The sequence below is a fragment of the Ascaphus truei genome, chromosome 5, assembly GCF_040206685.1.
Source record: "Ascaphus truei isolate aAscTru1 chromosome 5, aAscTru1.hap1, whole genome shotgun sequence".
NCBI classification, from domain to species: Eukaryota; Metazoa; Chordata; class Amphibia; order Anura; family Ascaphidae; genus Ascaphus; species Ascaphus truei.
Window position 1 is genome coordinate 240,161,996 of NC_134487.1, and position 23,895 is coordinate 240,185,890.

Below are 23,895 nucleotides of genomic sequence, written 5' to 3' on the forward strand. Positions count from 1 at the left end.
TCTCCAAATTAGAAACTTTATTAGGACAACATGTCCTCTCCCAGAATACCCCACTCTCACATCATTTGAGCTTCTTTGCGAGACAAAGACCCACCAGAAGGGTCTAATCTCTGATATATACGGGGCTCTAGAGCGTTCCTCAACCCCAAAAGAACATGACTATATGCTCAAATGGGCAGCTGACCTGAACACTGTTATAGGCAGAGAGACTTGGGAAGAAATCTGGGAGACAGCCTCGGAGACCTCCCTATGCACTACAATAAAGGAAAATATCTACAAAATTATGTTTGGCTGGTATCTTACCCCAGCACGATTAAACCAAATCTACCCTCTGGCTTCAGATCAATGTTGGAGAGGCTGTGGTCATAGAGGGGACATGGTCCATATCTGGTGGACCTGTCCAGAAATTATTAAGTACTGGGCCAAGGTCCAAATTTTAATAAAAGAGGTCACCGACCTAGAAGTGCCTATCGAACCACTGACCTACCTGCTGGCTGCACCATTGAAGGACATTGTCCGGCCAGTCAGGAAATTGATCTCCTTCATTCTTACCGCGGCTCGATGCTGTATTGCGGCCTCCTGGAGGAGGACAACTACGCCAGCACTAGGAACAATTAGGAAAAGAGTAGAAGAGGTAATGACTATGGAGAGGCTCACAGCCATTGTCCGACAAAAACTGCCTGCACACGAGGATATCTGGGATCCCTGGATCTCCCACAATAGGACCAGACAACCACACCAAACGAACCAGACCCTGGTCACCCCACCATAGGTGCTCGAACACAACCCTAGAGGCCATTCCCCTAATCAGTCAGATGGGTCTTCCCCCCCCTTCCTACCCCTCCCCCCCTCTCTACCATCCCCCCCCCTTCTTTACCTCCTCAGTCCCCCCCCTCTGCCTTCCCTCTTCGAAGGCCCCCCTCCCTTTTCCTACGGGCAACGGCGGTTGCCTAACTGTTTTTTCCCCAAAAAATCTGCGGATTCAAAAATGTTAGGCTTATATGAACTAAGCCACTGTATGTTTATATGAATGCCTAATAAAACTGTTTGGAAAAAAAAAAAAAAAAATTACATATTAAAGCAGATTTATTACCTTACCGTCTCTCTTTCGCTTTTCTGAGATTACCTTTCAGTGAGATCTGAAGGTGGCCATACTCAAAGGTAATCTCAGAACACCGAAAGAGAGACGGTTGCATGAATACAAATTTATGAAATTGTTTGAAACACTCACCGGGGGCCTAAACCGAGACGCAGCTTCATGAGTGCTCATGAGTGTCCCATGTCCATAAATACTGCGCTATATGAATTCACGCACAGTTGTTTCTTACACATACAAACGTACAATGTAATTTTATCCCTATATACCAATAAGGACTTCATAGTAGCCACACACATGAACAAAAAAGCAACACCCTCTTACATTTCAACACCTACCCACACCATTGTTAAACATTCCCCCTCCACACACACCTTTTGTAAAGCGCTGTGTACACTGTGGGCGCTTTATTAATGATTTGCAATCGTATAAACACACACATACATGCATTCTCTTACATCACAAGTTATCAGGGACCATTTAACACCTTAAGTCATAAATCGCATGCTGCACAGGGGGAGAGGTAGGCTTCACAAACATTCCAGCTGCCCCATTTCAAAGCAAGTTTTTTGGCTTAATCGATTATAACATCACCCGAAGAAGAGATCATTGTATCTCGAAAGCTCGCACAAATAAAAGCATTTCGTTAGCCACAGAACGGTATCGACTATTTGTTTTAGAATATGTGTGTGTGTGTGTGTGTGTGTGTGTGTGTGTGTGTGTGTGTGTGTGTGTGTGTGTGTATATATATATACATATACATACACCTACACCTACACCTGCGACCGCCTTTATCCTAAGGTGGCTGTAGCTGCGCCGCTCTGATAACCGCGGCCAGACGCGGTCTGTTTTGTTTTTTTACGGAGTGGTTTGCGATATGTTAGCGCTCTGATTTTTTGCGCTGTTTGCAATACTGCAATACCATCTAAAAACTCAGGTAGGCGATCGCGATATATATATAATATACTGTATATAATTCAGTAAGCCTGTAGTTGTGGTTTGTCCATAGATCGCTCACACAATTGCGTTAAATAGCATCCTATCACTTTATTGGTCCCCATAATCACTCCAGAAATCACTTTTCGATGCAAGTGAAAAAAAATACTGTAGCTGCAAAGAACTTTAACACATTCTTTTAAGAAATCCAAGTTCAAAATGACTTTCCCATTGTCATTTTAGTGACAAAACTGATGTATTTAAATAAGAGTTTGTGTTTGTCTTCTCACCCCAGCTTTCTTTACTCTTCCGATTCATCAAAGACATGAAACCATCCAATCTAAAGCAGCAGCTTGAAAAAGAGCGCAGAGCAGAGGACGAGCAGAATGACAATCAGAAAGAATGGCACAGGGATTTGGATTGGGAGGTAAGGACAACACAGGTATATAGTTAATGTGCATGTTGAGCACCCTCTGTGCAAAGATACAAAGTCCTTACTACTGATTCTATGAGAAAACTTCTGGACTTATTGTCAGGGGATGTCATAAGTAGGGAAACAAAGGCAGAGCTTGACAATGTCACTGCTAGAGGGGCGTGGAGGAGCAGCAGCAGCAACATTATTCAACAACAGGGAGGAACTACATATTCCACAAACGCATTGGGTGTCATCAGCTGTGATTGGTGACATCTTAAAATATCCAAAAGTAAGCAAGAAATCTCTAATGGCTAATATCCTGTTTAGGCTACGGCTTTTAACTCTTTCCGTGTTGAAAGGGTTCTCCACTCGTTGGTACTCTGAGAATCCGAGGAGGAAAAAACACTCCGGAAAGGAGAGGAATACAATATATATAGATAGGTTTATTTACCAGCCGGGTGCGTAGTAGCCAATAAAGGTGATGCCATTGGGAAATCCAAGGGAATCGGAGGTCATAAACGGTACAGAGTTGCATAGTAATGAGTGAGTAAGCACAGGCAGAGTAACTTGGCTGCAGAAAACAGGAGACGAGACAGGAGCGTGTAACATGCATCTAGATGAGTTGCAACACACTGAATAGGTCTCCTTCCTGGGTTTAAATGGTATCAGCTCAGGAAGTGGGAGTGTCCTTTTGGCAAAGGCTTATAGAGGTTGTAGTCTTTTCCACTTACTGCCTGGTGGAAACTTGTGGTACTGTAGCCTAAATATTTTTGCCATGAGGGCAAGATCCTTTAGAGCTGCAGATCATGCTGACCTGTTGGTGGACCGTCCTTAAAGGTACCTGTATGTGGAGCTTAGTATAAGACCTTTCTATATGATGAATATCTGTGTGCTGTTTACTTATTTATCTTAACATAAAGAAAGGTGAGTTTCACAGCAATTACCAACATATGGTGAGTAGCTGAGAGGTTCAGTGGGACTCATCAGGGAGTCTTGCAGAATCTACATGGGACAGATTTTGGGGTTCACGAATCCTTTCTGCCGCTGTAGGGGCATTTAATGCTTTGCAGAGCTGATACACAATACAATGCTTTTACCCTGCGTATTTGCAGTTACCCTGTCCCTTCTGAGATGGGTAAAATTATGTATTTATTTAATTTATTTATTTATAAAATATTTTACCAGGAAGTAATACATTGAGAGTTACCTCTCGTTTTCAAGTATGTCCTGGGCATAGAGTTAAGACAAATAATACATGGTTACAAATAAAGTTATATAAGTGAACAGGGCATACATTGCATGGAAGACATTGCATGCATACTTAAAGATAATATATATTATGAGCGTATGTAACAGTTACAGACCAGATTAAAATGTGAGACCGCTTTGGTTTTGAAAGAACTTAAACTGGTGGTGGATGTGAGAGTCTCCGGTAGGTTGTTCCAGTTTTGGGGTGCACGGTAAGAGAAGGACCGGCCGAATACTTTGTTGAGCCTTGGGACCATGAACAGTCTTTTGGAGTCAGATCTCAGATGATAAGTTCTGCATGTGGTAGGGTTGAGAAGCTTGTTCAGATAGATGGGTAGCTTGCCCAGAAAGTATTTGAAGGCAAAACAGGAAAGGTAAACTTTGCGCCTAGACTCAAGTGATGACCAGTCTAATTCTTTGAGCATTTCGCAGTGATGTGTGTTGTAGTTGCATTGAGAACAAAAACCCATATTGAATTGTAGAGGGTGTCAAGTTTGCTAAGGTGGGTTTGGAGTGCCGAGCCGTATACTATGTCTCTATAGTCGATAATTGGCATTAGCATCTGCTGTGCGATACGCTTTCTGACCAGCAGGCTTAGGGAGGATTTGTTCCTGTAGAGCAGGGGAGCGCAAACTTTTTGTGCTGCGCCCCCCTGTCTCTCTGCCCCCGGCTCTCGCGCCCCCCTGCCTTCCTTCAGCCGCGTCAGATGACGCTGCGTGGGCGTGTGACGTCAGGTCACATGGTGCCAGACGCCGCGTTGCCATGGCGACGCAACACAGGCGGCTGAATCCCGGTAAGTAAACAGTTGCAGGGGCCTCACGCGATCCCCCGGCATTTAATTTAAATGCCTGGGGGAAGAGCGCGGGGCCTCTGCAACTGCCCGCGCCCCCCCAGCACAATCTCCCGCCCCCCCTGGGGGTCGCGCCCCCCACTTTGCGCACCGCTGCTGTAGAGTACACCTAGTTTTGCATAGGTTTTGAATGTCAGGGTATCAATGTGCATGCCGAATGTTAAGTCGGAGTCAAACCATATGCCCAGATATTTAAAACTAGTAACAGGAGTTTGGGTGGTGTTAACGTTGGTTCTGATCTGGAGCTCAGTCAGATAATGCTGTTTCCCTGTTTTTTTTTCTTAGGAAGCTGCTTATTTACAGTGATGGTTTACACAGCTTTCTACATCTGTCCCTTTTATGTGGTACCAGCCTGTGGTGGTTTCTGAGCTTGATTAGCTGGTATTATAAAGTCCTGCTGATTGCTGTGCCATTTTGTCTATTTTCTTTTTAATTAGATGTACTTGCTTTTCATTTTCATAATGGCAGATACCAAATTATATGCAGTCTAGGCACATTTCTTTTTTTTTTTTTGTTCTTTCGCTCTCTCTTCTTCTCTCACTTAGTCTGTGTCTTTTCTTTATATTGGTTATCTTCCTCTTCCCATCCATAGTGTTCCCTGTGTAACAGCAATGAAATCTTCTAGCAGCATCTTTATTTCTCTTCTCTTTTGTGAAGAACTCGCACACACCTCTCTCGCTCATGAGCAGGGAGCTGTATAATCCGTGTGCTAGGATTCTCGCCTCAGACATGTGACCTCCAGGACAGTTACGTGGTTTGGACACCATTAGGCCTGCTCACGAGCATCTCTGTTTAAACTGTCATTATCAGTAATTGGTAGCAACTGTGCAGAAAGGGGCTATTTTATATTGGCAGCTCAGCCTATTTTCTTTGAGTGGGACTCAGGAAGTGCTCTTGATTATGAGGTCGCAGGAAGGATCTTATAGGCTGCAACAAGAATAACCCTATGTCTGTGCTCTGCTTCGTGTCACTTTATAAAGGAAGTTTCTGCTTGTGTAACCCCTTCTGTAATCAGCAGGCGTGTCACCAAAACATAGGATCCAAAAATCCCACTCTACATGCAGGGGGTCAGTTGATATTCTAAAATAATTGACAACCATTTGCAGTGACTGGTATAGGTTTTAGGTCAGGATTAGGGTCAATGCTGTTGTCCTAAATATTTAAAAGTTCCCAATTGTAAGGATTCTTCTCGATCCGTGCCGGGTTTTTCACTGCGATCCAGGTTTTCTGTCTCTCCTGTCCTTTCTGCTCTCTGTGGCTGCAGTTACCATAGGGAGTCACCGAGCAAAGGTCTGTGTGTTTCCAGCTCCTGTCCGTCTTTGCAGTTACACCTTATCCTCTTGCCTGTTTTGAATTTGTGTTGCTGACCCCGGACCGTGACCCCGACCTCGCTGCCTTCCGCCTGCCCTGACTCTGCCTGTCCCCTGCACTTTGCAACTCTGCCGCCAGCCTAGACCCCTGCTTCCATACCGACTACGGATACTCTTACAGGACTCTGTCCCTGGGTTGTGGTCGTTTTATTTGCATCCCTACCTCAGCCTTGCGGGTCCGCATCGTGATTTGAGATGAGCACCGTCACACCAATTAGCTCTAAATAATCAATATCAGGCAATGCAAGGTGGTCTTCCTAAATATTTCTTATTCTAATATTCATCATCGTTTTTATTTCCCTATGTGATGTATTCATTTTATTAAAGGAAAGTTTGGAATAGCATACAGTATTTAATCCTAGAGGGGAATGCATAATTCATTGCTTAGTATGTCATACAGATATATATTAATACGCTTTGCATGTTTCTGCACTCAATTAGTTAAGCGTTATGTTTGGGGTGCTGCGCACCTTAAAGATTGTAAATGAGACCATAATACATTAAAATGTATATCTGTACATTAGGCCTGATAATGTAAAATGCAAATGTTCACTCACAGACATGAAGCCTGACAAACCGAAGTGAAATATATGAAATACATTTCAGCAAAAAGCTTGAGGGTGATTATCTGTAATCTTCTGTAAAATCACTTTATTTGCGTAATGTGCTGCCTGTATTTTTCACATTATGTAGATCTCCTCCTGCATGTTTGGGCTGACATGGACAGCTGAATTTACTAAATGTTCCATCATTGCATGAGTGATCTGATTTAGAGATGACTGATTTGTATGATTTAGTTTACTGATTCCCACAATGAATATTAGAGCTGGGCTGTAGTGTGGAACAGTATGTCTCGGGTAAGAAGGCGGGAAGCGGTGTTTGGGATGCATGGGCTGAAAGAGAAAAAACAGCTGTATATTTGTAGCTACAGTATTAAAGAAAATCCCAGGGACGCTGACCTGAATTCTGAGACAGAGGAAGAACCATTTCCAACCACGATACAGTTTATTAAACTACTCCATTGTTCACCGACTTTAACATATGGTAGGGTGTGTTTTATAAGTGTTTCTAAAGTACCTCAATACAGATGACCTAATTTTATTTATTTATAAAAATATTTTACCAGGAAGTAAAACATTGAGAGTTACCTCTCGTTTTCAAGTATGTCCTGGGCACAGAGTAAAACAAATAATACATGGTTACAAGTACAGTTACATAAATGAACAAGGTATACATTATATACAAGACATTGCGTGCACAGTTAAAGAAAATATATATTATGAGCGTATGAAACAGTTACAGACCAGATTAAAATGTGAGACAGCCTTAGATTTGAAAGAACTTAAACTGGTGGTGGATGTGAAAGTCTCTGGTAGGTTTTTCCAGTTTTGGGGTGCACGGTAGGAGAAGGAGGAACGTCCGGATACTTTGTTGAGCCTTGGGACCATGAACAGTCTTTTGAAGTCTGATCTCAGGTGATAGGTGCTGCAAGTGGTAGGGGTGAGGAGCTTGTTCAGGTAGCTGGGTAGCTTCCCCTTGAAGAATTTAAAGGCAAGACAGGAAAGGTGAACTTTGCGCCTAGACTCTAGTGTTGACCAATCTAGTTCTTTGAGCATTTCGCAGTGATGTGTGTTGTAGTTGCATTGGAGAACAAAACGACAAATTGAATTGTAGAGGGTGTCAAGTTTGCTAAGGTGGGTTTGAGGTGCCGAGCCATATACTATGTCTCCATAGTCAATAATTGGCATTAGCATCTGCTGTGCGATACGCTTTCTGACCAGGAGACTTAGGGAGGATTTGTTCCTGTTAAGTACCCCTAGTTTGGCATAGGTCTTGGTTGTCAGGGTATCAATGTGCATTCCGAATGTTAAGTGGGAGTCAAACCATAAGCCCAGGTATTTAAAACTAGTGACAGGGGTTAGGGTGGTGTTAGCGTTGGTTCTAATCAGGAGCTCAGTCACTGGAAGCTTTACAAATTTAGTCTTGGTCCCAAATACCATTGTTACTGTCTTGTCAGTGTTTAAAAACAGTTTGTTTTGGGAAATCCAGTTTTCGAGTCTCAAAAAGTCAGACTGAAGTATGTGTTAAAGGTCAGAGAGGCTATGGCTGTGTGCATATAGGATTGTGTCATCTGCATACATGTGTAATGAGGCTTCCTTACAAGCTGTGGGAAGATCATTAATGAACACTGAGAAGAGTAGGGGCCCCAGAACAGAGCCTTGCGGGACACCACAGGTGATATCCAGGGGGTTGGAGTTAGAGCCTGAGATGGACACATGTTGGGATCTTCCTGATAGGTAGGACTGAAACCGGTTTAAAGCATGCTTCCCTATTCCAGAGCTCTGGAGTTTGTTAAGCAGGATAGCATGATCAACTGTGTCAAAAGCCTTTGCATAATCTAGGACAGCGTTTCCCAAACTTTTTTTTCCGTGACCCGGTTATTTTTGAACTTCTCCTTCGTGACCCACTAAAATTTTTATCGCCTATAGGTAAAATAAAACCGTTATGAATGTCCATACAGATTTCATATATTTTCCCAATCCCCTCTATTCTCTCTCTCTCTCCCTCCCCCCCCCTCTCTCTGACCTGCATAGACGCACACAGTCACTGACCTACAGATACTCACACAGACAGACCAACACACACATAGCCACTGCTGGCCTGCACAGACACACACACAGCCACTGATACACACAGTGGCTGTGGCTGATACACACACACACACACAGATCCATACACACACAGATCCATACACACACAGATCCATACACACACAGATCCATACACACACAGATCCATACACACACAGATCCATACACACACAGATCCATACACACACAGATCCATACACATACACAGATCCATACACATACACAGATCCATACACATACACATACACACATACATACATACATACATACATATACACACACACACACACACACACACACACACGAAGATACATACACACACTCTCCCCCATACACACACACACAGATACATACACACACAGATACATACACACACTCTCTCCCCCATACACACACAGATACATACACACACTCTCTCCCCCATACACACACAGATACATACATACACACAGATACACACACACAAACAGATACACACACACACACAGATACACACACTCCCCTATATACACACACACACACACTCCCCTATATACACACACACACACACACTCCCCTATATACACACACACACACAATTTATTACAGGGGCAGCGACGGATGTGAGTGACTGGAGAGGGGGGGGGGCGGGGGAGAGAGGAAAGGCCAAGCGATCCGAGCAGGTGGCTCCATGCCTCCCTGTGCCCGCCAGCGACCACGCAGCAACCACTGCCCACCCCCTGCGCCTATCTCCCGCACCAAGGGGACTGAGGGGAAGGGAGCGCCAGGAACGGAGGCACAGGTGCGCCCCCGCACCACTTCCTACCTCCTATCACGCCGGGCATCGTGTCCTGTGGGGGGGCGGAGCATGTCATGGGCGGCAACATCATGATGCGGGGCTGCAGTAGGAGCCCGAGTCAGCGAATCACCGTTGACTCCCCAGCGATAGCAGCCTGCACCACTTCAGCACTGTCCCGCACCTCACCTCGGGCCGCCGCAAGGAGGGAGGGGTGGACGCCGCAAAGAGGGAGGGGTGGACGCCGCAAGGAGGGAGGGGGGGACGCCGTGCGGCCAGCCTCGCTGTGACCCGGCAATTTTGTTTCCGTGACCTGGTGCCGGGTCGCGACCCACCATTTGGGAAACGCTGATCTAGGAATACTGCACCAGTGAGTTGTCCCCGTTCCATTCCACACTGGATTTCATTGCAAACTTTTAGCAGGGTAGTTACAGTGGAGTGTTTGGGACGAAAGCCAGATTGGAATTGGCTAGGGAAATTTGTCTTGGTATAGAAATCGCTTAATTGGGAGTGGACACATTTTTCCATGACTTTGGATAGAATTGGGAGAAGTGAGATTGGCCTGTAGTTTGAGACAGTGTTTTTGTCCCCACTTTTGAAGATTGGGACAACTCTGGCAGTTTTCCAGGTCTTAGGGCTATGGCCTGCAGACAGGATAGAGTTGACTATGGAAGCAATTGGTTTGGCAATGGCTGGGGCACCAAGTCGTAGAAACCTAGATTGTTGTAAGTCAGGTCCACATTGGCTGCTTAGTTTTAGTTTGAGGAGCGCTTGTATAATCTCCTCTTCAGATACTGGGCCAAATTGAAAATTGTGGGCAGTGTTGGGAGAGGGTGGGACTATAGGGGTACTCCCAGGATGAGATTCAGGTTTGTGGTTTGGGCTGCGTTTCGCTAATAAGTTAGTGGCACACCCCACAAAGTAATCATTGAATGCATTTGCAATATCAGTGGGGATTGTCAGAGTAATATCCCCCTTAGTGATATTACTTGGTTGTTGATGGTTAGGAGGCTGGAATATATTGTTGATAACCTTCCAGAAGTTAGCTGGGTTTGATGTATTTTGGTGGAGATTGTCAGAGTAATATTGTGTTTTTGCGTGCCTTGTTTGCCTTGTGCACATGTTCCGCATGCATCTGTAGTGATTGAGATCCTTGGTAGTGCCAGTTACTTTGTAGCTTTTCCACAAGGTATCCCTGAGCTGGTAGAGTGCAATAAGGTCAGTTGTAACCCATGGAAGGTGGGCCCCCCGTACCCTTATTTTGCGTAGTGGAGCATGGGTATCGCAGAGTTTTAAGAACTCGGATTGGAAATAGTCGAGCGCAGAGTCAGGGTCGGGAATTAAATCGATTCTGTGCCATGGGCAGTTGGTAAGGTCATCCAGAAACTGTTGTGGGTTAAAGTTTTTAAATGTTCTAGTGAGGAGAACTTTAGGGCTTGAATGGGGTGGTTTAATTTTCCTTACACAGTACACTATTGCATGGTCACTGAAAATATCAGGAAGGATGCCAGAGGATTGGATTCTGCTGGGGTTTGAGGAGAGAATCCAGTCTAGCAAGGAATGGTTATGTGATTTCAGGTTTGTCCGTGTTGGTTGGGAAATGAGTTGCGATAGGTTAAGTGACTTGAGTTGTATCTGGATTTTGTGGTTTTTAGGGTTAAGCCAATTGAAGTTGAAATCCCCAAGAACTAGCAGCTCACTCTTCTCATTCAGAGAGGAAATGGAGCCAAGAAACTGGGTGATATCAGTCAGGGATTGTAGAGGGGCTTTAGGGGGGCGGTAGATGCCAGCGAGCAAGATGGGCTTAGAAAAAGGGAGGCAGATTTTGCCAACTAGAATTTCAAAAGAGGGTGGGCTTGGTGGGCAATTTAACAGTGTAAATTGTAATGTGTCTGCAATATAAAATAACACCCCTCCTCCTCTCTTTGACCTATCTCTCCTAAAAATGGAGTATCCCTGAATGGCGATATTTGCATCAGGGATTTTAGGGGATAGCCATGTTTCTGTAAGAACGATGGCTTTGGGTTTATGCATAAGGCACCATGCCCTTAGTTCGTCCAGTTTGGGCAGCAGGCTCCGGATGTTTATATGGGCGACAGATAGCCCTTTTTGGAATTTAAAGGTGGAATTCTCAGGGGCATGGGACAGAGCTGGAATGGGAGGGCCTGGGTTAGGTTTAATATCACCTGCTAAAGAGAGTAGTAGTATGAGTAGAAATTTGGATAGTTGTTTGTGGGTTGTAAATTTGTGGTGTTTGCCATTTGAGTGAGCAGTGGTTGGTGTGCTGGTTTTTGGAGTTCTCCACCAACATTCAGTAGATAGTGCAAGGCTTTTGAGTAGTCCAGGGTGTATGGTGATGTTGGGTGTGGGCCAGGATGGAGGAGTTTGTAGTGGATAGAGGGAGTAACATCTCCATGAGCCCAGGAGAAAGAAAAAAGTTAAAATACATAGCAGGTTCATGATGCCAGAGGTAGGCAGTGCTGCAAGGAGCTGTTGTGAGCAGAGTGTGTGTGTGCAGACTAAACAGCAGGTTTGTGCCTGTTCCTTGTCAAATGTTTAGCTGTATTGCACTGCTACAGTCAATTCATTGTTTCAGTGTATTGTGCAGTCAGTTTTGGGAGAGACTGCAGTGAATAAGTTGTAAAGGGGTGGGGGGTTGAAATATGCAGGTTAGCAAGCATGGGATCATAGTGTGAGCTGAATAGCTTACCGTATGTTGTCTTGAGTAAAAGAGTTTGCAGAAAGATGCAGTCCCCAGTCACCTCTAGTCAAACTATAGTCTAACTATATTTATCACTTTAAATGCATCACTCTTAAGATGCCAATGCTTCCTTGCCAATGCAAGGGGAGTATGTGTTTTTATACATCTAAAGCAGTCACATAACCCTCCCGCCGCCCCAATAAATCAGCTTGTTCCAATCACCTCTATGCTGACGACACACAAATTTATCTTTCAACCCCTGACCTTACATCTGCTATGCAGACCAAAGTTTCTGAATGTCTCTCTGGAATATCACCCTGGATGGCCATCCGCCAACAGAAACTTAACATGGCAAAAACAGAGCTCCTTATACTTCCTCCCAAACCCGGCCCTACTACCTCCTTCCACATTAGTGTTGGAAGTAACATCATTCACCCAGTAGCCCAAGCACGCTGCCTAGGGGTCACACTCGACTCCTCTATCACATTCAAAACTTCACATTCAAAACTTATCTAAAACCTGTCGCTTTTTCCTCCGCAATATAACAAAGATACGCCCTTTCCTCTGTTGCTCGACTGCTAAAACTTTGACTCAGGTCCTCATTCTCTCCCGCCTCGATTACTGTAACCTCCTGCTGCCCTGCCTTCCTGCCTCTCACCTGTCTCCCCTACAATCTATCCTAAACGCTGCTGCCAGAATCACTCTACTATTTCCGAAATCTGCCTCAGCGTCTCCCCTGCTGAAATCACTCTCCTGGCTTCCTATCAAATCACGCATCTCGCACTCAATTCTCCTCCTCACTTTTAAAGCTTTACACTCTTCTGCTCCTACTTACATCTCAGTCCTAACTTCTCGCTATGCACCATCCCGATTCTTGCTTTCTGCTCAAGGATGTCTTCTCTCTACCCCCTTTGTATCTAAACCTTTCTCACTTTCTGCCCGCACCTCTGGAATGACCTTCCCCTCAATACCAGACTAGCACCCTCTCTATCCACCTTAAGACACACGCTTAAAGAAGCATATGAGTAGCACCGTGGCTAATACTATACACGATACATAAATCTTGGCCCCCTGCTGACGCACTTACCTGAATGCCCTCCTACTGTCTCTGTATGTTCTCCCCACCAATTAGATTGTAAGATCCCCAGAGCAGGGACTCCTCTTCCGAAATTTTACTTTTATGTCAGAAGCACTTATTCCCATGATATGTTATTTGTATTATTTGTTATTTATATGATTGTCACGTGTAGTACTAATGTGAAGCGCTATGTACACTAATGGCGCTATGTAGGCGGACGCTTACAGAGGTACACAATTGGAGACTTTTGTAAGGTGAAATTATAACAAGGCTTTATTGTGCCTTTTCCTTAACATCAGGAAACCATTCATACACGGGGGAAACAAAGCTTCTATTCACTTGGGAGTATTTCTAGTGAAATACTATGCAATTCACAACTCCCTTAGATAAGCATGTCTCCCAGCCCCAAACACATAGCATGAAATGAACAGATATAAAAAGTCTTGTTAATAAAAGTCTTATCTGTTAGCTGGCTGCTGTAGGGGAAGCTTCTGTGCTCTCCTGGAACCGCACCCGTGTGTGCACAGAAAATGTCAGCATCCAGGTTTAGAAGTCTTAGTTGTCAGCTCCAGAGATCTGTGTTCTCTTGGTCAGTCTCTTCTGGGAGACTCAAGAACCTCTGCTCTGTCTCCAAAGTTCAGCTCACACGTGAGCTAAGGAGTCTCTCTTCCTGTCTCAAAAGACAGGCTTTTGTAAGCAATCTAATCAGGCAGGCAGGAGTCTGTGGCTTTGTATTACCTTGCAATACCATTGATAAGTCTGATCTAGACAAAGTAATGTCACCATCTGTATTGTAATTCACTCCAGTGTCAGCCTACAAAGACAGGAAAGACCCAGCACCATTTACTAATATAAATTGAACATGCATTCAAGTAAATGCATTCAGTCACCTGTGCCATTCGAAATGTGTCTGCACCTGCACTCTGATTGGAAACATGGTAAATAAAAAGTATGAACTAAAGATTTAACTTTTTCCACGTGTTTATTCCTGAGGGAAGATTTCAGTGATGCAGCAATGAGATCAGAGTAACAATATTAATAATAATATTTTTTTCTTATGAAGTGTTGCAGTGCAAGCAGAGCTATACTGTACATTGAATGTCTGCAGGCTCAAGCCCTTGCCCCGTAGAGCTTACAGTCTATGTTTGATGACTGAGGCACAGGGACATAAAGTGACTTGCCCAAGGTCTACAAGGATTTGATACTCTGGATTTGAACCGGGCTCACACATTTCAAAAGCAGCAATATTACCAATGCACTGCAGCTTTTCTCATTATTTTTTTAATGCAATTATAAGAAAATGCAACTTGACAGTTATTTGTCATGAACCCTGCACATATTATTTAAAAAAAAATGTATTGCAATACATCACTATTTAATAACCAACAACGCTAATAGTTCCAGCACGCTCTGACTATAGGAAAAGTAGCAACAAGTGGGAAATGCCAAATCAAATGAATATTTAATAAATGCACAAGTTATATACAAGGAGCAAAGTGACACCAACACAATAGAACAAAACACACTAAAAAATAGAAAAAAACTGGGAAAATGTGGAAGTGAAGATAAAAAGGGGGGGGTGTACGGGAGGGTGTACACAATGGGGGATAAACAGGGGGGCAACGTTTCGGGGACTAGCCCCTTCCTCAGGCTCGTTCCCCCTTTATCCCAAATCAACAAGAGGTACTTCCCTTACCCCAATACCCCTAAAACAGTGAACAAAATAAGCCCTAATTAACTAAGCAACACAAGATAATCTAACAAGCAAAAAGTGCTAAGGTACACTGTAATAGCAGCAAAGCAGGAGAATGTAAGGTGAGTACACAATAATGCAAAATCAAACCACAGGGTACAGAGCAGCAATAGTAGTCTCTAGTTCTCTCCTCTCCTGCTGTAAATGGGCTGCTGTGTGGGTCTGTCTGGAGCATGGTATAAATAAGCCATCTGACGTCATCATTAAGAGGGTGATGGGATCGCAGGCAGCTGTGAAGATGGTCATAAGGGATCAGAATCAGCTGTCATCAATATTGCATGCAGACTCTTGCAAACCAGCCCTCTGGATCCACAGTCCACAGCAAATGTTCAAGTATACTAAAAGGTATAACTCATATTGGTAGCCCAGTTGAACTACCTATAATGAAACAATGATAAAAATAAATGAATGAAGTAAAATGAGAAATAAAAATAAAATGTAATAAAGATCATACAGTACTACACGATAAACTACAAAAAATGGAGGTCACATCTGATGGTAGGTACTGCACTAACCTATAAATGGAGAGAGATGACTTTGGATAGAGGTGGGGAGAGACAACAGTGCAGGAAGGACGGATCACCACACAAGGGATGCCACTAGTGACTCATAGTGGACCAGCCACATCCCTCATCAAGGGGAGCAATAGAACGAGGGTCATACCAGGTCGTCGAGGCCATTAGTAGAGGAAGCTGTGTATATGGTAGTCTGCACACAGCTAGGGGTCAGGCTGTACCAGGGATAACAGTAAAATGAATGTATTTAAAAATAACAACCTCGGTCCAGTTCTTTGTTCATCCCTCTTGGAGTCTTTGTGCCCAGAAGCCTGATCCATCTGGATTCCTTTTGGAGTATCAGCCTCTGTGTATCTCCACCCCGACGATTTTTCCTCATACCATCAATAACCTGGTACCTGAACTGGCTAGCATTATGCCCAGCGAGTGTGAAGTGATGAGCTACGGGTGCTTCTGGTGCCACCTCTATCCAAAGTCATCTCTCTCCATTTATAGGTTAGTGCAGTTCCTACCATCAGATGTGACCTCCATTTTTTGTACAGTTTATTGTGTCGTATGATCTTGATTACATTTTATTTTTATTTCTCATTTTACTTCATTCATGTATTTTTATCATTGTTTCATTATAGGTAGTTCAATTGGGCTACCAATATGAGTTATACCTTTTAGTATACTTGAACATTTGCTGTGGACTGTGGATCCAGAGGGCTAGTTTGCAAGAGTCTGCATGCAATATTGATGACAGCTGATTCTGATCCCTGATGACCATCTTCACAGCTGCCTGCGATCCCATCGCCCTCTTAATGATGACGCCAGATGGCTTATTTATACCATGCTCCAGACAGACCCACAGAGCAGCCCCATTTACAGCAGGAGAGGAGAGAACTAGAGACTACTATTGCTGCTCTGTACCCTGTGGTTTGATTTTGCATTATTAGGGAAGTACCTCTTGGGACAAGGGGCAACGGGCCTGAGGAAGGGGCTTGTCCCCGAAATGTTGACCCCCTGTTTATCCCCCATGGTGTACACCCTCCTCCCCCCCCCCTTTTTTTTTCTTCACTTCCACATTTTCCCAGTTTTTTTCTATTTTTTAGTGTGTTTTGTTCTATTGTGTTGGTGTCACTTTGCTCCTTGTATATAACTTGTGCATTTATTAAATATTCATTTGATTTGGCATTTCCCACTTGTTGCTACTTTTCCTATAGTCAGAGCGTGCTGGAACTATTAGCTTTGTTGGTTATTATGTAGGAGGATCTTGGGTTCTTCTTATATTCCTTTGCACCCTGCATTTAGCTATTCTATGTTTTTCTATCTGACCGTGAGTGCTGTCTATCATTTCTGTTCTTGTATCACTATTTAATAGTTTTACAAAGAACTGTGTGATCAGAATAAAAAAGAAAAAGTAGAAGATATTTTTTAAAGTTTCATAGAGTGAGCTGGACCGGTGCTTAAAATAGTTTTGCTGTGTTTTCTCAACTGAATTAGAGATGCCGATGTAAATTGAGTGAGGAGCATACAGGAGGCCAGGGCCGAAAGTTGAGGTGGTCCTACCCAGCAAATTATGGGCCCAGAGGATAGGGACCAGGGTCCAAATAGTGGAAATGTTTGATTTGATGCCAGTGTCAGATCTGAGAAATGATGAAGACTCTACATACAAAGATCTTTGAAATAGGATGAAAGCCGTCTCCACCGCAGAAGGCCTGGCACTCACCTGCAGAGTGTCAAACAGAAGCACGAAGGGCGAGAAAGGCATATTGTACATATCGTGCAGTAGTTGCAAAGAAGAGGGAAAGAGACTTTCTTTTTAGGTGGTGTTTCAGCATCTTTGTGCTGGTGCAGCCTGTAATACATTTGTTATAGGTAACTGTCAGCAAGGCAGCAGAGAAAAATATAAATCACGCAAATATACGGAGAATGCAGAGTGTGCCAAGTGATGTCACCATTTTCCAACCTGTTTCTATCTGTCTGATGCCTTTTAACACTCTACTATATGCTTGAATACTCTCTCATGACAGCGGAATACAAGACTGGCCTGAATGCTTGCATATGGTATGTGTTGCTTCTGTTTGCTGCTTGCTCACAGCTGCTTGTAGGTCTGGCCAGGCCAGTGATGTCGTGAACGGAGAAGAAGTGATTCAATTCACTCCAGATTACATATAGATGTTTCTGTCTAGCTCTGCATTTATTTTTATCCTCATTGACCCAATGTTTATGTCATTTAATAATAATAATATTTTCCCTTATATGGCGCTAGTAATGTATATTACTATGTATATATATATATATTGTATATATACTATATATATTACAAAGAACTAGATTGGCCATCACTAGAGTCTAGGCGCAAAGTTCACCTTTCCTGTCTCACCCTCAAATACTTTCTGGGCAAGCTACCTAGCTACCTGAACAAGCTCCTCACCCCTACCACATACAGCACCTATCACCTGAGATCAGACTCCAAAATTCTATTCATGGTCCCAAGGCTCAACAAAGTATCCGGACGTTCCTCCTTCTCCTTCCGTGCACCCCAAAACTGGAACAACCTACCAGAGACTCTCATATCCACCACCAGCTTAAGTTCTTTCAAATCTAAGGCTGTCTCACACTTTAATCTGGTCTGTAACTGTTTAATACGCTCATAATATATATTTTCTTTAACTGTGCACGCAATGTCTCTGTATATAATGTATACCTTGTTCATTTATGTAACTGTACTTGTAACCATGTATTATTTGTTTTACTCTGTGCCCAGGACATACTTGAAAACGAGAGGTAACTCTCAATGTATTACTTCCTGGTAAAATATTTTATAAATAAATAAATAAATAGTATATACATAGAATTATACGGGCACAATGAGTTTTTGCTGTCTAGAACTTACAATGTACTTTTGTTGTGTTTCTGTTGACTTACCGAAGGTTAGAAAGAGGTCTGGTACTGGGATTTGAACCAGCTTTATCCTCTTCAAAAGCAGCAGCTCTTCTTGTAAGGTCCTCTTGTGTCCTCCTTGTCCCCACCTCCATCTTCACCCTCATTTTGTAAGGAATCGGGGAACACGTCCTTTGCGACGTGTTCCCTCCTTACCTGTCGCAGTACAGACCTCCGCTCTGGCACAAGAACGTGCGCGCTCTCCCGCTCTGCTTACAGAGCGCGACCGCATGCGCAGCTCTTCTAGGTTGCCACAGAGCTTAGCTCTGCCCCCTCAGACGCGATGCGCTTCTCTTGCGCGCGGCGCGCACACGTGACACCGTGCACCGCTTTCCAGCTGTGTGGCAAGCTCTCATTATAGCCCACTTGTCTCCTGGAGCCAATCCTTGCTCCGCAGAGACCGCGCCTCCGCTCCGCCTCCCTTGCTACTGGTTCCTGTGTGCTACAAATACCCTGCACTTCCTTTCCTGCTTTGCTGAGCATAACTAGCTGTAGCCTTGAGCTCCTGTGTTTGTTGTGCCTTGTTCCTGTCTTGTATTTCTTGCCGTTTGGATTCTACGTGTACCGGACCGGCTTGACTTCTGAACCCCTCTGGATATTGACCCTGGCTTACCCTCAACTCTACGTATCTCTCCAACCCAGACCATGGCTATACGGACTTCCACGATTCTGACCTCTCCAACCCCTGACCACGGCTTAACGGACTTTGACAATTCTGAACTCTCCATCCCAAGACCTTGGCAAGTATCAGGACTAACCCTCTTTCTCCAACCCAGACCAGGCTAAGTTGACAATCCACCTGCCAGGCACGATTCCGCTGCTGTGGGTGCGTGGTTCTATACTTTCCCACCTCAGTACCGGGGTCCTGTCTTGCTCGTGGGCAGCGCAAGCGTTTATAGGAGGGAGGCCTCACAGAATCATCGCTGGCTGCTTTTACGTAAAAACAGGATTGCCTCATCTTATACATTTTGTTAGTATACTGTCTTGGCTTGTTCTATAGTAGGTGTGGGTGTGCACGTGACGCACACTTTTTGTGTGTACAGTGCATGCTGCCGGGAGCGAGAGGTTTGCAGTGTGTGTGTATTTATATGTAGATTGTCTGCTATTAATTTATTATATATATATTTTTTAAAAGACACGTGTAAAATAAGAATAAATTATTTATTAACATTGTGCACACACATACACACACATACACACACACATATAGTGGTGTGAAAAAAGTTTATTTTTGTTAAATAAATCATGACACGGTGTAATATGTCATGTGTTGTTGTTCATCTGAGGTTGTATTTACCTAATTTTTAGACCTGCTAAGGAACAGATGATTGTTATAATGTCCTGATATGTAAAACCATAGAATTCAAAGAGGGTGTACTTTCTTTTAAACACAACTGTACATACATACATACATTACAGCGGCGGTAGCGGCACGAATACTTACTTTTCTGAGTCTTTCCCGCTATCGCCCGGCTCCATACTCCCTGTGCACGCGCGCGGCCCTAGCATACAATGGCTGGCTAACCACAGCCAACTATAACTGCTGCACGCATGGCGCAGCGCACACCCCCACTATATTACCGGCCTTACTCCACTGTTCATAGTATTTATCAGTGTGCTCCCTTAGTGGGTCGTTCACTTTTCAGTTTTTGAAACTCGCCTCTGAGCACTTAAAATTATCTTTTAGGAACGGACCATAAATTGATTCTTTCCACTTCCTTCATTTGTTTAATGCAATGTCCTAGATGATGAATTAAGACATTTTCTTTGCTTTATATGTCTTCTCTATTCAAGAGAATTCCGTTCTTCTGCCATATTTTCATCAGCCATTAAGATAAAGCCATCAGTATATTAAAGGATCACTCTCCTCTTCTTAAATGAGATTGACATTTTAATCAACAACAGAATGCAGACACTAAACATCTGGAGTACTCTGATGATATGTAGCAGACTTGTAATTGATCATGGGTTTATTACCCTGCTTACTGACCCACTGTAGCATAAGCCGCCTTAGCTATCCTACTACCCCTTTCGCATGTTCACCCAAAAGACAATTTGCCAGTGCTTCAACTATCTTCATGCAGCACAGGGAGGCTCTTCATGGAACACCCAGTTTCTATTTATTTTAAGTTAGGGGATTTAAAAAAAAAAAAAAAATATATATATATATATATATATATATATATATATATATATATATATACAAATATAACAGTATGCTCATCTGCATGTCTTAGGCAGGTCTGCAGCCCCGCCTTTCCCCATTATCACCCAGCATACAGCACTTCCACTGCAGCAAGGGATTCTGGGAAATGACATGCAAATGAGCACACAGTGTCACCTTTTGCCTCAATAACCATTTTTAACATGGTTCCCTATAGGCTTAAGCTTGCTGCATGGTCACAGCTTTGAGCACAGCCAGGGTTAAGGTGCATACCCAGAAAACCACCCACAGACAGCTGTTTCGACCTTGATGGGTCTCATCAGTGTGGGGTTGATTTTACTGGGAATACAAGAGAGGCTATGGGATAGGCTAAACCATAATACTGAGTTAAGTTATGGTGAGTAAAAAAAGTGACAAAAACCCTCCACAGGAAAGCAAATATGCAAATACAACTGTATGCTCATCTGCATGTCTTAGGCAGGTCTGCAACCCCGCCTTTCTCCATTATCACCCAGCATACAGCACTTCCACTGCAGCAAGGGATTCTGGGAAATGACATGCAAATGAGCACACAGTGTCACCTTTTGCCTCAATAACCATTTTTAACATGGTTCCCTATAGGCTTAAGCTTGCTGCATGGTCACAGCTTTGAGCACAGCCAGGGTTAAGGTGCATACCCAGAAAACCACCCACAGACAGCTGTTTCGACCTTGATGGGTCTCATCAGTGTGGGGTTGATTTTACTGGGAATGCAAGAGAGGCTATGGGATAGGCTAAACCATAATACTGAGTTAAGTTATGGTGAGTAAAAAAAGTGACAAAAACCCTCCACAGGAAAGCAAATATGCAAATATAACTGTATGCTCATCTGCATGTCTTAGGCAGGTCTGCAACCCCGCCTTTCCCCATTATCACCCAGCATACAGCACTTCCACTGCAGCAAGGGATTCTGGGAAATGACATGCAAATGAGCACATAGTGGCACCTTTTGCCTCAATAACCATTTTTAACATGGTTCCCTATAGGCTTAAGCTTGCTGCATGGTCACAGCTATATATATACAGATATATATATATATACAGTGGTTGACAAATCACCAAAAAATCTACTCGCCACACAAAAAAAATCTACTGAGCATAACTAGCTGTAGCCTTGAGCTCCTGTGTTTGTTGTGCCTTGTTCCTGTCTTGTATTTCTTGCCGTTTGGATTCTACGTGTACCGAACCGGCTTGACTTCTGAACCCCTCTGGATATTGACCCTGGCTTACCCTCAACTCTACGTATCTCTCCAACCCAGACCATGGCTATACGGACTTCCACGATTCTGACCTCTCCAACCCCTGACCACGGCTTAACGGACTTTGACAATTCTGAACTCTCCATCCCAAGACCTTGGCAAGTATCAGGACTAACCCTCTCTCTCCAACCCAGACCAGGCTAAGTTGACAATCCACCTGCCAGGCACGATTCCGCTGCTGTGGGTGCGTGGTTCTATACTTTCCCACCTCAGTACCGGGGTCCTGTCTTGCTCGTGGGCAGCGCAAGCGTTTATAGGAGGGAGGCCTCACAGAATCATCGCTGGCTGCTTTTACGTAAAAACAGGATTGCCTCATCTTATACATTTTGTTAGTATACTGTCTTGGCTTGTTCTATAGTAGGTGTGGGTGTGCACGTGACGCACACTTTTTGTGTGTACAGTGCATGCTGCCGGGAGCGAGAGGTTTGCAGTGTGTGTGTATTTATATGTAGATTGTCTGCTATTAATTTATTATATATATATTTTATATATCCCACTGCAGCAAGGGATTCTGGGAAATGACATGCAAATGAGCACATAGTGGCACCTTTTGCCTCAATAACCATTTTTAACATGGTTCCCTATAGGCTTAAGCTTGCTGCATGGTCACAGCTATATATATACAGATATATATATATATATATATATACAGTGGTTGACAAATCACCAAAAAATCTACTCGCCACACAAAAAAAATCTACTCGCCACCTAGTACCAAACGTGTGCTGCTTGGGCCAATATTTACTCGCCCGGGGGTTAAATCCACTCGCCCGGGGCGAGCAAATGTATAGGTTTGTCGAACACTGTATATATATATATATATATATATATATATATATATATATATATATATATATATATATATATAAAATAAGAGTCAGTCAGCTGGCACTGTATATAGTGGTACAGTGGTGGTGCTAATCCCATATAATAGATACAAAACATATTACCATTCTTGCCTCAGGTAAAGAGAGGCAGTACTCACATCCAGAAGTGTAAAAGATAATAGTATTCAAGGCATGTACAAACAGACGCCCAATCCGACGTTTTGGTCCTGGAACGGGACCTTTCTCAAGGGGAGTGCAACAACAAAATGACAAACAGGATATATATATACATACAAATACATACAAAATCATCTGTGCATAGTTACCCACTAGTAGGAAGCCCGCGAAAATCAAACAAACCGGTGTGTTGACGGATCCGCCATCTTGGAGTGGGGACTGCAATGCGCATGTGCCCTGCAATGTTAGTCAAGTACCAAAAGCGCCATCTTGAGTGAGGAACATTATGCGCATGCGCTGCACCATAATGCGACGCCACCACAGTTGTCAGTCTGAGGGAGGTCCAACACACTGCACAGCACCTCCGCAGACTGCTCAAAGCGTCATGGATACCACGGCAACATCAGGACACATGCGCAGCATAGCCAGCCGCTCCGTGGCGGCATCAAACAGCCAAATGCATATCACAATGTAAAACATACATATGGACTCACCAAGCTAAATGCTGAACAAAAGCTGTACTGGGTAAGAGTAACAGTACCCAGTCCCCTGGCTGAAACTCCCTCGATCGGGCCCCTTGGTTGTAATAGTATGCTTGGGACTGTTGGGCCTTATTTAAGTTTGTCTGAGCAAATTTTCCCACAACGTCAAGTCGCTCCCTTAATTGTATTACATACCGTAAGACATTGTTATTTGGGCATGATTGCTCCTCCCAATATTCTTTCACCAAATCTACAGTAGTATTCCCCTAGGTTGTCTCCCATACAATAACTCAAATGGGGAGAATCCTGTAGAGGATTGGGGTACTTTCCAAATGGCAAAGAGCAAATAGGGTAGCATTTTATCCCAATTGTGTTTTTCTGTTGTTATAAACTTACGTAACATTTGTTTGAGGATAGCATTGAACCGTTCCACCAGGCCGTCTGTTTGCGGATGGTAAACAGATGTTCTGAGTGACTGTATTTTTAACAGGGCACAAACCTCCCTCATAAGTCTCGACACAAAATTGGTTCCTTGATCCGTTAGCATTTCCTTGGGGATACCAACACGTGAAAATACCTTAATAAGCTCCGTGGCAACTGTTGCTGCAGACGTATTACGCAATGGGATAGCT

General features: G+C 43.7%; 1 protein-coding gene across 3 annotated transcripts in view; it reads left to right on the plus strand.

Annotated features, from left to right (window-relative positions):
* LOC142495828 (uncharacterized) overlaps positions 1-23,895 on the plus strand; it is a 439,489-nt gene that overhangs the window by 381,155 nt on the left and 34,439 nt on the right. For all 3 annotated transcript variants that reach the window (XM_075601852.1, XM_075601853.1, XM_075601851.1), the window contains one exon: positions 2,328-2,459. In XM_075601852.1, the coding sequence (XP_075457967.1) occupies positions 2,328-2,459 (132 nt within the window). The remainder of the gene's footprint in view (positions 1-2,327; positions 2,460-23,895) is intronic.